The sequence below is a fragment of the Simochromis diagramma genome, unplaced genomic scaffold, assembly GCF_900408965.1.
Source record: "Simochromis diagramma unplaced genomic scaffold, fSimDia1.1 OVJJ01000079.1, whole genome shotgun sequence".
In the NCBI taxonomy this organism is placed as follows: domain Eukaryota; kingdom Metazoa; phylum Chordata; class Actinopteri; order Cichliformes; family Cichlidae; genus Simochromis; species Simochromis diagramma.
This window is the reverse complement of record NW_024387075.1, coordinates 3,044,924-3,062,060: the sequence shown is the minus strand read 5'-3', so window position 1 is coordinate 3,062,060 and position 17,137 is coordinate 3,044,924. Positions and strand designations below refer to the sequence as shown.

Genomic DNA, 17,137 nt, shown 5'->3' with positions numbered 1-17,137 from the left:
TTATTAAATTCTGTGCATCATCCGTTTATCATCTTTGTTAGGCTGTTTAATAATAGAATTCATTTTCTATCTGGCTTTAATAAAGGATATAGGTTGTCATCTTTTCATTGTTTTCATGCTAAACCACAATTTTCCTTTGTTTTTTTATTTTTATTTTTATTGCAGTTATTCATTTGTATCTATAGTAGTTTTAGGTCAAATTTTCCAAATTTAATTTGATAATTTAATTTAAAGCACTGCTTCTGAGCTTTCTCGAACCATAATTGCCTTAGCATTTAAAAAACGTTTTTCAAAGTGGAAATTTATTATTAGCTTTGGAAACTTTGGAAGCTTTTCAAAATATATTTTATATTTCTTTCCCTTTTTCCGCATACTTTAAATTACATATCAGTGTGAGATGTGGAAAAACTCACTGAGCCTTGAGCTAATCATGCTTTATCTGTATTTTATTAGATTAAAGGTCATCTGTTTGCAGTCAGGAATGCTCCTCTGCAGAAAGACATGCTATTGTTCTTGAGTAATGTGCTGAGCTTTGGAAATGTAATCTTTTTAATACCATTAAGAATGCATGTTTTAATCATGTTTTACAATATTTATCGTTTTACCTTGAGATGAACACAGACATTTCAGAGATGGATGTCTTTTAATCTGAAAAGACAGAAGCTATGACTATATTTACATGGCTGGATGCTTTAATTTAAGTGAACCACTCTTTTAGGATCTAGTCTACAAGATGAATAAAAATGTGCAGTTAAATAAGATCCAACTCTGAAAAATAAAATAAAAAATAATCTCGACTGTTATTTCCCGCTTTTCATTTCAGAATACATTTTGTTTTACAGCACACTAAATCAGCCACCACTCCTGTAAATGCACACCAGCACATTTGAGTGTATACATTACTCTTCTGTAGAGGAAATAACGCCATTAATCCACATCTCCATAATATAATCAAGTATAATGACACAGCCGCGTTTTAATCAACACTAAACTTCTGACATTGTCTCAAAGCGCCTCATTTGATACCCGATCCCCTCTTGTGGCAGCAGCGTGTAGTGCATCCGGCAGAGGATGCAGCTGGTTGTCATGGCAGCAGTGCTGGCACTGGCGGGGGCGGAGCAAGACTGCAGCTCCGGCTGTCGCCCAAAGAACATCAGCCTCCCTGTGGACACCTGCGGCACCACCGAGTTCGTCGACACCACCATTTGTGAAGGACAGTGTTTCCAAAAGGTGAAGAGTGACTCGCTCTCCTCTAACTTGTGCTACTTGTGCACTGTTTTTCCCGGTGAGACGTGTGCGTTTATTCTGCTTAGACGTGATGTGATAAGCTGAGCTCAGTGCTCCTGAGGAAATCATTCATTTCGATTTGATTTATACAAATCACCACAGCTGTCACTTAAATGTGTTTTATTGTAAGGTGAAGGCACTACGGAGAAAAGCCCAATCACATAACCTCCCATGAGCAAGCGCTAGGTGACAGTGGGAAGGAAAAACTCCCTTTTAACAATAAGGAACCTCCAGAACCGAGAACCAGCCTCGCAGTCATCCAGCCTGAGTGGCTGGGGGTGACAATAATAGTTGCAATCTGAAAATTTTATAGTGTTCAGTAAGATTATGTATTGCTATAAGTTTTCTTTAAAGATAAATCACATTTACAACTTTATAGCAGACCTCTTAAAGGCTACTGCAGGGGCGCACATTTGATCCTCACCAAGCCATCTCTTGTGTAATTCCCTGGCCCTCCACCTGTTTTCCCTCTCTACATACTACTGCTCCATAAAAACAGAAAAGAAAGAAAAATACTATAATGAGAGATCATTACATAATACAAGCTTTAGGGTTAAAGCACACATTCAATGACCATCAAAATTATACAAACTTTGTACAAGTATATAGAAAATGAAAATTTAAAATTGACCTCTAACATCAAAAGATACCACAAGTGACCCTTTTGAAAGGGTTGTAGTCCGGTATTAGTTTATTTATTAAAATGTTTGCAAAGTGAGTAAAGATTACTGCCGATTAAAATCTTGTACTTTTGAGTTTTTAAATGTCTCACAAGCTACATTTCCCCCCATAAATAATCTTAAATAGTGGCAGCAAAAGTCAAAAGCTGTCAGATTCATGAAGTTGGAATGAAATCCCTTTAAAGAAATGGAACTGACTGTGTTTATATCCATGTGTCTGATCCCTCTGCTCTGCTGGTAGGATCCCAACTATGTTCATACTGACGACGGGCCCAAACAGAAAACCTGCAACGGAGAGTGGTCCTACGAGGTGAAATACACAGAGCAATGTCCACGGGGTTTCATCTATCCCTGTGGCCAGGAAGTGTGAGTGCACTGCATGCAATGCAAACACAGACTGCGGGACCTTGTCTGGATACATACCCAGCTGTTAGCCCTTTTAAAGAACCCCAGTATTCATCCTGCGCTTAACAGTTATCTTATTTGCACCTCTTCCCTCTGAAATAAACCAGTGATACAAGCCTTTCTGTTTCAATCTGTTTTATTACATTTTTTTTATAAATGCAACCCCTCCTTAAAAGTTCTTCTCTTTATACGTGTAGGTAATTGTGGTCACACCAGAACACAGGTATCAATAGTCGTTATTAGACCGCTTGCATTATTAGTGGCGCGCTTCAGTCTTATAGTGTCATAAGTCACAGCAGAAGAAACTGTGTAGATGCAGCAGACCTGTAGAGTCAGCTAGAAAAGCAACCACCCAACAGTTTCCCTTTTTGTTTTGAGCAGGGTGACTGACCCCTGAAAGTCAATAATCCTGCGAGTCAGGTTTCCCTGCTGAGAACAGGATATAATCCTGCAAAGAAAACAGAACACTTCTCCTCCTCTTTTGACAGGTGGAAATGAAAATATAGAGTTTGCAGCATATTGAACCCCCCCCCCCCCTGCAAAGTGCCTGCAAATCGGTGTCTCTCTTCTCAACTCAACACAGCCTAGTGAGCAGAAAACCTCCTCAGAGCTGCTAAAGTGGTGGAAACTATAAGCCGGCTAAAGATACAGATCTAATATTGTATGCTTGGGTGTGAGGAGGCCTCAATATAAGCAAAACATATATAGATTAAAAAATGAATATAAAACAGAGTATGCACCTGCAAGCTTTGTTTTTTCTCCTCTGATCCAAACTAAGGACTTTTCAAAATTCGGGACAAAAGAAAAAGGCAAAATTAATGGACACCTTTGCAGAGAAATGAGAAGAAGAATAAATGAGCCCTTCGCGCCCTGAAGTCTGCAAAAGTCTGTTACGATAAAGTTTGGAACGGGCTTATTTTTAGCCCAATGCAGGTGCATCTTCTGACTCTACAGACTGTTAGCATAAAATCTTGTTATAAGGCCAGAGACAAACCTGAGGCTGCTGCTAGCAACAACTCACTCATTAATATGACAAGCTGTTAACTACCTACAGCGCTGTTACCTGGCAACACACCGGCTTTATCCTCCTGCATTGTGGACAGCAACTCATTCATTAACAGTTTTAGCATGTGGGTTTGTTGGTGAAAAAAACCAACAAAACACTTTTTAATTGTTGAACTAAAGTGTATATTTTTTTTCCTTTTCAGGGGCTGGAATGCAATAAGAGGCAACGCAACACTATAGTGATGTGATCATGACACTTTGCCCCTATTCTTTTGATAACTACCACAGTGAGGATTGATCAAGTAGTGATTATGGTAAGCTTAACTGCTGAGATCATTTGTTGTTTAATGCATTGCTCTATCAGTCTATCAATAATTTGTTCCAACCGTATCTAACACGATATTTCTAATTAATTGGGTACTCCATAAATGTAAAGTATTCCTTTAATTAGGTCTCAAGGTTGAGAAGAGATAGATTAAATTAAAAGTTGTTACATTCAAAGCAACAAAGGACAAGTTATCCTGACACTCTGAATCTCCAGTCTGGATCAGGTTCCTAATGAGATTTTGTTCATTACACATCAGCATGTGTGAAAGTTAGCCTTTCAGTCTGTGAAAATCCTCCTCCAGTGCCCAGGCATGGGTCTCTCAACACAGAGATATATCTATGTTTAATATTTTTGAGGTATGGCACATCTTAGGTAGCTACAGCATAACAAAAGGCCACAATTCAGTCACATAACTCATGTTTGCCCCTCCCATCACCCCTATCCAGTCAGATGCCTGCACTTCCTTGAGCCTGGTTCTGCTGAAGGTTTCCTCCCTTTAAAAGGGAGTTTTTCCTTCCCACTGTCACCAAGTGCTCACTCATAGGGAGTCATTTGATTGTTGGGGTTTTCTCTGTATTATTGTGGGGTCTTTATTCTACAGTATAAAGTGCCCTGGGGCGACTGCTGTTGTGATTTGGGCAGTGATAAGTAGATATCTCCCTGGAGTCTTACTGATGGATGTTGAGGTGATGGAGGGGTTAAAACAGCAGGAAGCGATGCAGAGCAGTGTGATGTATTGAAAGCAGTGCACTCAGTCTTGTAGACGTCCAGTATAGTTTTAGTTTTTAATTTTACTTGTTAACTTTAATAACCATGGGTACTCCGGCTTCCTCCCAAAGGTCCAAAGGGTTAGGTCAGTCCAAACTGCCCATAGGTGTGAATGTGGTGCAAACTGTTGTCTGTCTCTCTGTGTTAGCCCTGCATCCAGCTGGCAACTTCTCCAGGGTGTACCCCACCTCCTGCCCTATGGTAGCTGGGATAGACTCCAGCCCGCACCCCTGTGACCCTGACAAGGAAAAGCAGAAGAGAACAGATGGATGGATGGATAATGGATGGATGGATGGATGGATCCCATACGTGTGAGGGATTCCACTGGAATCCTGAAAGGAAGTAAAGGATTTGTCGGTCTTGTTAGGGAGAAAAAGATGTAGGTAAGTTGTGTTACAATTGCATGATAATACTGCACATTTTAATTCAACTTTTATTTAATGTATATCACAAATGTGGGTGCTGTGGAGTGGGTGATGAAAAGACGCTTGCCATAAAGTTTCTGAGTGATTTTAAAAGTGTGCTGCTCAAGAAACTTGTATTCAGTGGATATCAATATTTCCACGGCTTGTAGCTCAAAAGTCAAAGCTAAAGTGCCTTCACAAGCGAGAAAATCAATGATAGCAAAAGAGGTCAGAACAGAAATCCATGGGCAATGATTACATAAAGTATTGTTGCACTTGTACAACAGCAGCTTGCTGAAGTTCAGGATCTTGTTTGGACCAACAAATTTTCAGTTTGTTGTTTTGAGTCAGAGAGTAAGAGGAGCTAAGATGGAGTAATAATCAAGCCTACAGGCAAAACTGACCTAAGCTGCTGGCAGTAGAGTCCACGCTGGCATGTAGAGAGATGGAGCATGGCCCACAGGTGTGAGGCGGCAGCCTTTTTAGTGCTGACCACATCACAACAAACGGACCTTTTCTGTTCCCATACAAGCAGCCTGAAGGAGGATTTTTAAACAAACCATACAATGCAAGAGCTATATCCACATCCTCAGCACAGTCCAGTATGTTTTCAGTGGATGGACAAGAGTCTTCGTTTCATCTGACCATGACCTTCACCACAAACTGGTGCGGTCTCTACCTGAGTATGAAGCCACCTGGATCAAGGTCAGTATTTCCAGCTTTGAGGCCATGGTTCTTAGCTTGATAACCAAACATGTTGCATGTTAACAACCGAAAGGACAGTGGACCCAAGATCAGGTCTAAGTTACATTTCACCTTTGCATCTAGATCTAGACCAAAAGAACGAAGTCACTTATAGTTCACTCCATAAAGTAGCTGGTCTCATCCTTGAAGAGGCTTCTTTGCACTGAAAGGTGTCAGCTGAGATGATTCAGGCAAACTTGGGAGGTCTCAGAGGCATGCCAACTGAGAGGAGAACCGGAAGAGCTGGCTGGACAGCTCATCTTATCTGGCTTCTGAACTTATGATTAAATAAATAGATGCCTTCCAATTAGGAGAAACCATTGGGCAAATATAGGAAAACAACATTTCTCCACTTCAAAAGGTTAAAGCTACTGTTTGATGTTTTGCTTAATTCAGTTCAATTCTATTTTTTTTATATAAAATCGCCTCAAGATGCTTATTATTGTAAGGTAAAGACCCTACAATAATACAGAGAAAACCCAACAATCAGACGACCCCCAATGAGCAAACACTTCAATGACAGTGGGAAGGAAAAACTCCCTTTTAGCAGGAAGAAACCTCAGGGAGGGGCAGCCATGTGCCATAACTGGTTGAGGGTGGGGGGATTAATAAGACAATTCCTGCAAAAGACATGTTGGTTTGACCTCTACAGATATCAACAGCAATTTCTAACTTCGCTAATGGACGTAGGTTTGGATTATTAAACAAAGAATTCAATCCTAGATACAAACTGCATAAATGAGCTTCTACTGAAAGATGCCTGCGTTCTGCCTAAAAGCTATAATGAGGATCTCGATCACTTGGAAGGTGCTCAGGGTAGACATGCCACGCCTCTGCATTGAACAGAGCCAAAAGAGATCATTTGGGTGTTTGACATAGGTGCATGCTCTTAAGTTTTAAGCTGGAAGCTTAATTTTAGTTATGCTTCCCTTTGTATGTAATTCTGTCATCAGCTGGTAATACAAGTAGCTAGAAACATTATTTGAAAATCTTAGAATGCTACTGAGCTCAAAGCATGGATTAATTGTCAATGAATTTTCTTTCTACTGAAAAATAAAAGAAGGTGTTAGTTTACAGGAGCGAAAGATGTGACAGCTCCGTTACTCCATTTTCTCTGTCAACGTCCCAACAGACCTTTGGTCGTCTCACAGCAATGTTCATGGATTTACATCCAGCCTCTAACTCACTTGGCTCACATCTCCAGTTCGCTATGAACACTGCAGGCTGCATATCTGCTGACAGATTTCCGTCCGTTCTGGTCACCGGCGTCCTTTAACGGTGGCTTGTTTTTATCCAGTAGCCCCCTGGAGGTTTGCGCTCCGTCCTCACTGATGACCGCCGCAGCCAATATTGCAATAGACATTTTATCAAGTTTACGGATGAGGTGTCATATGGCTTTCTTTGCTCGAGGGAGGAAATGGACACAGTGATGTAGTGGATGGCTACGTCTCGGGCTATGATGAATTTATTTATTTATTTGGATGAAGAATTTTGTAAGAAAACAGGGCAAACCATTTTTAGAAGTTTATGTTTGTGTGTGTTAATGCTAACAGCTGTTAAAGACGCTGAGGTCGGACTCTGCAGATTACTCTATTTTCTGGACTTTAGAGTACTTTAGGAAGTTTCTCCAGTAAACTGTTTTATTGTGCTTTCCAGTAATTGTGTCAGGTTTTTGTGTAGCATCCAGCTTGAGTTGAACTGATATGATTTAATCTGCTAAGAGCGCTGATGTGACAGATAAAACTTAGCCAGGCTAGTGGTATTTGCACTAGTACTAAAAGACCTTTTGAAAAATGCGCATTTTGACAGTGCTAACCTGGCTGTAGTGTGTAAAATTGTAATCACTTTTAATTAATATTAAAAGTAAAGTGACCTGACTAATGAGTTAGATTGCAATAGAGTGTTTCTTCTTCACCAATCTGGATTTAATCATTAGTTATAATTAAACCTGGCTCTCTAAAAGAGCGCCTTTGGTGCTGTCTACCTCCCCTCCCCCCCAACCATGCGCAGCAGATTGCCGCACCTCCCTGAACCTGGTTCTGCTGAAGGTTTTTTCCTGTTAAAATTGTGTTTTTCCTTCCCACTGTTGCCAAGTGCTTGCTCATAGAGGTAATCTGACTGTAGAAGTTTCTCTGTACTATTGTAGCATCATTACCTTATAAAATAAAGCACCTTGAGGCGACTGTTGTTGTAATTTGGTGTTATATAAGTACAACTAAATTGAGTTGAAGTGGTTGGAACTGATCACAGCACCAGATGAAAGGGGGTCGGGATTACTGATTACAACTGCAGTGCATACATGGGTGTGTTTGTGTTTCTAACAAATACTGTGCCAATCTACCACACACTTGACAAGATTCAAGTCTGAATCCATGTAATGAACCAGCCAACAGACATTGCCATCACTAGATCCACACTGCTGTAAGGCAAAAACAACAACAACAACAGCAAAACATGACTTGACAGCATATATTACGAGCGGAAAATATTCATTCTCAAGAGCTCATTAAACAGGAAACTTGTTCTAAATGAAAAGGAAACTGCTTTTTTAACAAAGTGCTCTGATATCGCTTCCAACATCAAACATAACGATACCGGCAGCGATGACGAGAGAGCATACAGGTGTCCTTTGAAGACCCATACCTGTATCTGGAGCGTCCTCAGTGTTCTGAGTCGCTGCATAACAAACTGTACTGCATGGGGAAAATAGTTCAACTTGAATTTAAATCAGACAACAAAGCTTCACGGGCTGTGATGAACGATGCTTGCATCAACTGTCTATTCTCATGTTTTTATAAATATTAATAAGATTCATTCACACGTACACCTTTAACAGCATTATAAATAAAGACAGTGGTGCTGGTAAATAAAGAAGGGCAGCATGCCTCCATTTCATAACACAGCCTGCAGTGAGATGACTGCACCCTCCTCTCCAAAAAATATGTACAGTAAAAAAAGGACTTGCATTTTATTAGCATGCCCTTTAAAAAGTAAAATATCCACCGTTGCAGTTCTTTAAAGTTCATAGTTTTCAGCCTTTGCTGCCATTGCTCAATCTGTGGTAATAAGAAGAGGGTATGGAGGCGAAGCTACCCTGGGCTGCATGACTCTTGACCTACAGCTGAGCTCAAGGACAGCGGGATGTGTACAAATGAGACATTACTGTCTGAGGAGTTCTGCAATTCTCTTGCCAGCCGGCACGATGAACTGCTGTGTCATGCTGTTGTCTATGGCCTTAGGTCAGTACGAAGAAGGGAGTGAAAAGACTGCTGCTGAAGTGTGTCCAGTCTGTGATAATCAGCCAAAAAGATCATTATGGAACTTAGCATGAATCACATTTTCAAGGGTAATCATTTACTAGCTGGATAACTGATAAAACGTGTACTTAAAAACGAACGATTTGTCGTTAAACAGCCTTTAAGCTAATGCCAAAGTGCTCTCTGTAATATAAATAATTAAGACTCTGTGTCAAAAAGGTGGGAATACATGTAGGAAGGATTAGTTCCTATTTCAGCGCCGCCTTTGAATGAGCGCGGATCAGATATACAATGAGAGCAAAGTCCTAACATTCAAACCTCTGAGAAATTATCTGTCAGTCTAACTCACGGGGATGAGGAGCTCCGCTCATGAATTTCATTTGTCATCACACTCTATTCTGTGATTTTAAAACAGGTCACTGGCTTTATTTTCTTTGTTATTAATGCTTTTCATCTATTTTCATGTTTCTGTCGATAAATGTCTTAACAGCTTCTCAAACATAAAGCAGTCTGGTATCAAAACGATAAAAGGATGATAGAACTGATACTGTCGAGTATGAAGCCCACTGAATTGTGTTGGAAATGTTTTATTTAAATATACCTCAGACATATGCTATGAAAAATGGCTAAACCTTTTTGTGTTGACTGTCACATCTATTTTATTTGTAGCCTATAGCACATTTAAACAACAGACAGTGACTTAGAGACAGGCACATTTACATTCCAGGTCTCCAAAAAACAGTTTCAAAATACACGAAAAAGCTGAAATGTGTATTCTTTCATTTTAACTAAATAATGTGGGACGTAATGATTCATCTCATTAATCACGACCCGCTGCTCTCCCCTACATACGCTGCTTTTATAGGTAAAAAATATCAGTATCTGTATCAGCAATACTGGCTGTGTATTCACTTGGTATTGGATTTATACCCAAATTTGCAGTATTGTATTGCATAAGCACTGCGTTGAACCTCAGCAGGTCATTTTTGCAGTCTTTAATAATGCATTAAGTTGGTGCAATGTGATCGTATATATACACCCACAGAGCTACATTCAGCAGACCTCTTGTGATAAGGGTAGTTCAGCAGTTTTTAATACCAGTAGCCCTCCCTGACACAACCCAAAAGGAGAGTTGTGTTCTGGAATTGAACCAGCGACCATTTATTTGTTAGGTCACTATATAATCCTCTACACTGCACACTTCCAGAGGCTGACATTTTTAATGTTTTTCTGTACTCATCCCGCACAAATAAAATAAAACCACACCACTAAATTAAAAAAAGAATTAAGGGAACAATTATAGGGAACAGTATAACTCAAAGTCAATTAAAATTCAGGGACATCGATTCGTCCACTTAAGAATCATAAACCAGTTTTCATTTCCCCTGCTTTGGTGACAGTGAAATGTTTAAATGAAATGTTGTGTGCCCGACAGGTATTAAGACAAGACGCCCTGGGCGATGACTGGGTGTTCCCTTTTTTTTTTTTTTTTTTATTATTATTATTATTTAGGCAGTGTTTTAATATATAATAAATTGGTCACCTTAACTTTATGATTAACTTTAAAACCCTGTTAGTGTTTGGATGATACTATGTCACTATCCCATTCCCTGATGAATATGTTACTGACTTCATGCTCCAATCATCTATACAAACTATACAATGTATACATTACACTCCATATGTTTTCCCCATTTACAAACCAAACTGCTGATAATACTACAGAAAAGTCCTTTTTAAAAATAACATGCTACACTATATCAACAGCACAGACATTAAATATTGAGAAAAAAAATCTTTATTTAAAGAAGAGAGAGAAAAAAAAAAAAAAAAAAAAAGAGTTTTCTTCTCCTGTTAGGTTTGTAAACCTTGATAAATATTGTGGATTATTTCTTAAAGAGTGCATCATAGTCTTGAATGGTCCATCAGCCTGATTTGGATATGAAATCAGAGAGAAAGAAAAGCATATCTGAAAACTAAATGGCGAACTTGTTCCGGATGATTTCGCCACCTTCCACTTCCATCTGCTCGTAAAGCCACTTCCTGTCACAGCGGCACTCAATGCCACACCTGCGAGATCCACATTCAGGGCACGGGTAGAAGCAGCCCATGCAGTCCACATCCAAACAGTCACACAAGTCCTTGCCATTGGAGAGCAGTCGCCCTTTGTTGTCGTACACTTTGTTTTTGGCTCCAACATTCTGCCTGCGTGATTCAAACAGACAATGTCTTATAGAACAGTTGCATCTGGTTTTCTTTAAAGCTTTTCTCTTCTGATAGTTTTGATCATTTTTTAAAGTTTCATTCTAAAACTGTCACGTAAGAAGGTCATAACTGAATGTAAACCACCTCTTCATCTAGGGTTTGAGAGTAACCAAATTTCTATTCTCTGTATGTCCTGTACATGTGGCAGAATTGACAAATAAAGTTGACTTTGACTTTGACTTTGACGAACCCAATTTAATGCTTATGTCTGACAATGTTAATAATACTTAAAAATAGGGCTGTTCGATATAACGATATATATCGGATGACGATATAAAAACGTCTATCGTTTCATTTTACGCTATCGTTTGTTTTGTGCTGTCACAAAATAAACTGTTTATGGCAATATTTTTTCATCGTTCTGATGGTCACTGTAGTGGCTATATTAATTTCTTAAAGTTCTCTCTTTCTCGTATATTTAATATAACCACAATACGGATGGACAAGCGCCTGTTTTTATGCCTTGTGGTTAGCAACAACGACGGTAGCACCTTCGCTTGTCCGCCTGTTTATGTTCCACATAAACCTTTCACAATAAAGCTCAAGATCCTGTTGAGACTTTTCAAAATAAACTGAATCACGTGAAAGAGCAGATTATTTACGGATGAGAAGTAAAAAAGAGCCGTCAGGTGCTAAAAAATAAACCTTAGACTCAAACGTTAGAACAGGCTTTCCCCCGCAGCACGCCGTGTAATAAATACAAAGAAAACGGCCGCCGTTACAACTTATGTCTAAAAATGTAGTTTCATGCATCGGTTAAAACACTCGACTCCGGGTAAAGGACGCGCAGCTGGAAACACTTCACACAAGTCGAGCTGCCCGAGATTCACAGAATTTACAGAAAATGTAAAAAATTTTGCGATTTATATCGTTATCGGACGATAGAATTCTTATATCGGGATATGAGATTTTGGTCATATCGCACAGCCCTACTTAAAATCCAGCCACAGTTCCTTGTTTGAAACACTGGTAAAGCTTTGAGTCAAGAAAAGCTCATCTTCTGAATACACTTATAGGACAGTTACTTGGGGTTGGTCACTATATTTCATGTGTTTTGTCATAAAGTGGTTAAAATTTATACAAAGACTTTGTGTCATTGTTAGATGATACTTAAGGATGTACAAAGGAAAAGTTTAATATACTGCAGGAATGACAGTCTTTGACTGATTGATTGATTGATTGATTGACTAGATCACACCAAATTCTAAAACTTGTGGATGCCAATTTCTATTTCTATCCACATAAGAGTTCCTGGCTGCTGTGGCAAAACCCCGCCAACTCATCAATACACACTCTGGCAAATGAGAACGGAAATCTGAGGAATGTCACCAGCAGATGGTCTTAATTTAAGTTTTTGTTGGGTTTTTTTTTTTGTTAATGTGTTTCTTCTCCAACAGTCTGCATAAGGGCACAATCACTTAAGCCAGAAAAGGAGAATGTTATCCACGCAGGCATAATTTATGTTCACATCTAATTAGCAAACTAAGTGCAAGACAGTAAAAAAAAGGATTCATGACAAAAAGAACTTAGTGTTAAGCACAAACAAATGCTTCTACCATCAAACTCAGTGGAGATACTGTATGCCTGCATCCACACAGGGAACATTTTTATTTTAAAACTAAAACTGATCCCTGTCCAGGCTTGACTTTTAGCCCAATTTTAATAATATTATTCACCAAGAGAAGCCACAACAATGGGAAGAGGAACCATGACAAAAAACAAACAAAGAAAACAGGATGTGAGCCTAGCTGTGATGTTTCGCCTTGCAAACATGCAAACACACAAGAGCATTAGCAGCAACACCAAACTGGATCAGCAAGCATTTCCAAAACATGTGTGGTAGTGGTAGGTGTAAGCACAATAAAGGTTTCATGCTTTAGAATGCATTTTTGTGGATGTACAGCAAGCATCTCTCACCTGTCTGACAGCTGTTTCGCTCCACGGCCACCTCGTCCACCCTGCAACAATAACAATAACAAAGAAATATAGCTCATGCAGAGATAAATTAGGCCTAAAATAAATAATACACTTTATATTACACATAAAGACAACTGGGGAAAGAGATTCGTGGTTTAATGACAACAAAGAAACTGCTTTATTTCAAATGATCCAGTCAGTGGCTTCTGGTTAATATTCTAATACCTCTGATGTTATATCAAAACATCATGGCTTTGTTGCATTTATGCAACAGTCATGACACTTTATTATTATTTTTGCATTTTAGACTTAATAATAATTATTATTATTAAATAAATAATTCTTGAGGGGTAAAAAAGTGAGCACACATTACCCTCCCACAGTATACACAATAGTAAAAGAGACACTCACCCTTATTCCTCCTCTTTTGTCTCTGCGAAGAGCAGCTTCTTTTGCTCTGTCTCTGTCCGCTTGTGTCGTCATCTGATTTGCGACATTTGTCTCCTTCAGGATTACTCCTCTTTTACGCAGTTCAATCTGTGGAATTTACAGAGTTATCACCTCAAACAAAGAAAGCAGAGTCACCTGTTTAGAATAAGCATGATCCTGTTGTGAGACCGCACCTTTGAGGAATCCTGTCCTTGGGTGAATATGGTGGGCACCGCATCCTCTCGGAGAAACTGTTTGCCATTGTAGTCTCTGAAGCAGCCTGGCCTAAAGTGCTCCGAACAGAGGCAAGTGTTGGCAGTTGGGATGAAGTTCTTCATCCCAAGGCTGTGCACCCATTTGCTGGCGAGTTGAGGCTTGCTAAGAGGAAACCTGACACACAAGAAAGAGAAGAGATGCTCCAAACCCTGGATGCTCCAGTCTGCATGCCCTAGTATTCCTAAGCAAGATACTGAACCCTGAGTTGCTCTCAAAGTGTGAATGTTAATCCAACACTTTTCCTGGCTTAAAATGAATATTTGGTGATTAACCAAAGATGTAAAGAAATGATGGTTCAGCAAAGGTAATTTGGTAGTCTGGGGATGCCAGACAAGCACATTTGTCTAAGTGCTTTTTTTAACTAACATTCACACACATTCATACTCCGATGGATGCATCGGAGAGCAATTTGGGGTTAGTATCTTGCCCAAGGATATTTGGCATGCAGACTAGGGGAAGCCAGGAATCGAACCACCAACCTTCCGATCAGTAGGTAACCTGCTCTACCACCTGAGTTACAGCCACCCAACGGCACAAACAAACTCTTGTTTGTGCCGTTGTTGGTCTGTCAGCCACGGAGAGGAGTGGAAGTTCTAACATACAAAGAGCTGAACTGAAAACAAATGTTAGAAACAATGAGCCCTAAGTCTCCACTGCAGTCACTGACTGAGCTTTTCATGCTGTATATTTTGGATCTTTCAAGTTTTGTGGGGGGACTTTTGCTAATCTTTCCAGCCCGCCTGTCAACCAATCGTTCATTTCCAGCTACGTGCAGTTACAATCTAGGAGGACTGCAAGAAACGTGCACGCAGAGGGACGCATTTGCAGGACCATGAATTACACTTAAGCATGTATCAGTCCTACTTAACATTACCTCCTACAGTTTCCTCTCATCTTTTGCCAACTGAATAAATTAAATGATAAGATAACTTTCCTTTGGTGAACGGCCAAAACCTCAAAACTCTGGTCTACATGGACTTGTTTTACATGCAAGGAAATTCCAGATTATGTTTTACAAGTCTGTAAACTATATCTTTGCTTAAAAGCAGATACTGACCGAGGCATCAACGAGTGACTACATTTATTACAGTAACATTTTATCAAGCTACCAAATTATTGTCAACTTACCTTCTATTCACTTCTGAAAGCCTTATGTGCAACCGGAATTTGTTAAATAGGTTTATTGGTGGGCTGCATTAACATATCAACACCGTGTACATGTACATAAGCCGTAACCATAAGCAACTAGCTTTAAGTAGATACTCTTCCTTCAAGAAAACGAAGCTTGAAAAATCAGGAAAGCGGTGAAGTAACTTGCCCAGAAAAAGCCATTACGTTGTACCTGTGTGGCGTCGTGGTGCGGTGTATAATGGTCAGCACCCTCACGTTTAACGTTAGCTAGCTCTGTGGAGCTAATGCTAAGCTAAATCACGGCAGCTTTTCTTGAAGCTAATGTCCAAACCTTTTAATGTTGCATTCAATCTTGAGGCCATCTTAAAGCGACTGAAAACACACACACACCAACGCTGTGCAACAATACCGTTGCAAGCTAAAGAGAAACTTTAGCTCCTCCGCTGCACAGAAAGCTTACCTGTAAAATCTTATTTCCGACCCTTTGACAAACTTATTGTTGCATCCTGTTGCCGCACATATAACGGGCATAGTGACTCTCTTTTTTCTTCTTTTTGTCTAAACTATATGACAATACGAATGAAAAAACAAAACAACAGCAGTTTACAAACTTCCTTTCGCCGTCTTCTTCGGCCAAACTACTCGTATTTCTGCTTAAGCTTCCTGTTTCCCATTGGAAGAGTCTGCCCTCTGGCGGCGGTTCATGATATTCACATACATGTAAAACACTGGAAAACAGTCATGAACATGATTGATTTATGCACAATATGAATTGGATGGGAAACAAACTTTGACAGGCAGTCATTCGGCTCAAGTTACGTTGATATTCTAAATAAAATAAAATACAATAACAATAGAAAACACACATGCATATATCACTCAGAGAAATATAGTAACAGCTTGAAAAGTGCAAAATTATCTGTCTTAGATTGCAGACACAACGCAGGAGACTAACGGGACAAACATCAAAAACATTTTCTGTAGGTGCAGAAGTGAATCAATGAATTCACCACACACACTAGAATTGTTGACAGTGAGTGCAGAATATCCTTAACAACACATTTCCATTTGTTTTGCAATTTTTAATAACGGCCGTGCTTACAGACTAGCGGAACAAGCTGATGAATGACCTCTTATTCCAAAAGTCTGACCCATCCACTATGTGTCCTCCTCAGCCATGTTGGTTACCATGTTAACCAAAAAATTGAAATGACTTTGCCCTGCAATGACTTACGAGTGATATGGGTGTTTTTGATTACCAAATTGAACAAATAAGTGTTACTTATAAGTCAAAGTATAACAGTGGAATTGAGCTGAGCAGGCGCAGTGACTTTATTGGGCATGTTGTAACTCTGAACACTGTCTACATACGCTGTATACACTGTGCATACAGAAGGGCGACAATAAAGGGAAACTAGAATACAGGGCTATTTAAGTAGGGTTACAAAGCAAAAATCCCCCAAAGATGGGTGCTCATTTAAAAGTTCAGTGGACCAGAAATAAAGCCTGGTGTACTGAGATGGATGCTGAATACTTGATCACTTCAGCTAGGGGACTTGTGGGTTATTTTACTGGTGTGATATGACCTTCACAGTCACAGCAGGTGGGGCTCATAGGAAATCACAAATAAAATGAGTATAGAAAACTGGTATAGAAAACATTGGGCATGGCTTTCACGCTCGTGTTCAGCCTTGTGTCCTATTACAGATTTATTATGGAAAAAATGGAGGGTCATGAGACTTTGTGTTGGATTATGGAAAAGAAAGTGTAATAAGAAAGGGAAAATAGAAGTATGTATAAAGTCTGTGATCCATTCAATTTCTGTAAAATGTACAGGAATAGACCCCATATTTTCTCAGAGTCTTACACATGTATAAGCAGGTACATACGGTATAAAGATGGACTATAAATTACAGCAGCAACCAATACAAACACCAGGTTCCCTCTACAAATTCATCTCCTTCTCTACCCTTCAGCTGCTCCCTTTAGGGGTCATCTGCCTCCATCTCACCCTCTATCTATCCTCCTCTGTCACACCAACTTTCTGATGTCCTCTTTCACTAAATCCATGAATCTTCATTGTGGTTTTTTCTTTCAATTCTGCCCGGTAGCTTCATATTCAGCATCCTTTGTTCAACATTTCCACCATACCTCCTCTGATATATCAAAACCATCTCAGCCTTGCCTCTCTAACTTTCTCTCCAAACTGCTCAACCTGAGCTGTCCCTCTCATTTCTAATC

The 17,137-nt window shown here is 39.6% G+C and overlaps 2 protein-coding genes across 2 annotated transcripts; one reads left to right on the top strand and one right to left on the bottom strand.

Annotated features, from left to right (window-relative positions):
• Positions 1-1,056: 1,056 nt before the first annotated feature.
• On the top strand, positions 1,057-3,574 carry LOC120742261 (gonadotropin subunit beta-1-like). Its single transcript, XM_040045488.1, is given in 3 exon segments — positions 1,057-1,230; positions 2,209-2,316; positions 2,318-3,574. Coding segments are annotated over 3 exon segments (351 nt in total). The 5' UTR covers positions 1,057-1,071; the 3' UTR covers positions 2,402-3,574.
• Positions 3,575-9,449: 5,875 nt separating this feature from the next.
• On the bottom strand, positions 9,450-15,549 carry LOC120742260 (ADP-ribosylation factor-like 14 effector protein). Its single transcript, XM_040045487.1, has 5 exons — positions 15,357-15,549; positions 13,684-13,879; positions 13,472-13,597; positions 13,061-13,101; positions 9,450-11,083 (listed from the first exon to the last, which is right to left on the bottom strand). Exons 1-5 carry the CDS (start codon positions 15,425-15,427, stop codon positions 10,855-10,857), a joined length of 663 nt encoding a protein of 220 aa, XP_039901421.1. The 5' UTR covers positions 15,428-15,549; the 3' UTR covers positions 9,450-10,854.
• Between the last annotated feature and the right edge of the window lie 1,588 nt (positions 15,550-17,137).

Bases quoted from the DNA above. Each gene is read 5' to 3' on its own strand.
- LOC120742260 (XM_040045487.1), bottom strand. From the start codon at position 15,427: ATGCCCGTTATATGTGCGGCAACAGGATGCAACAATAAGTTTGTCAAA. The intron at 13,880-15,356 runs GTAAGCTTTCTG...CTTGTGTGTCAG, and splicing joins TCGGAAATAAGATTTTACAG to GTTTCCTCTTAGCAAGCCTC. The intron at 13,102-13,471 runs GTGAGTGTCTCT...TTATTGTTGCAG, and splicing joins ACAAAAGAGGAGGAATAAGG to GGTGGACGAGGTGGCCGTGG.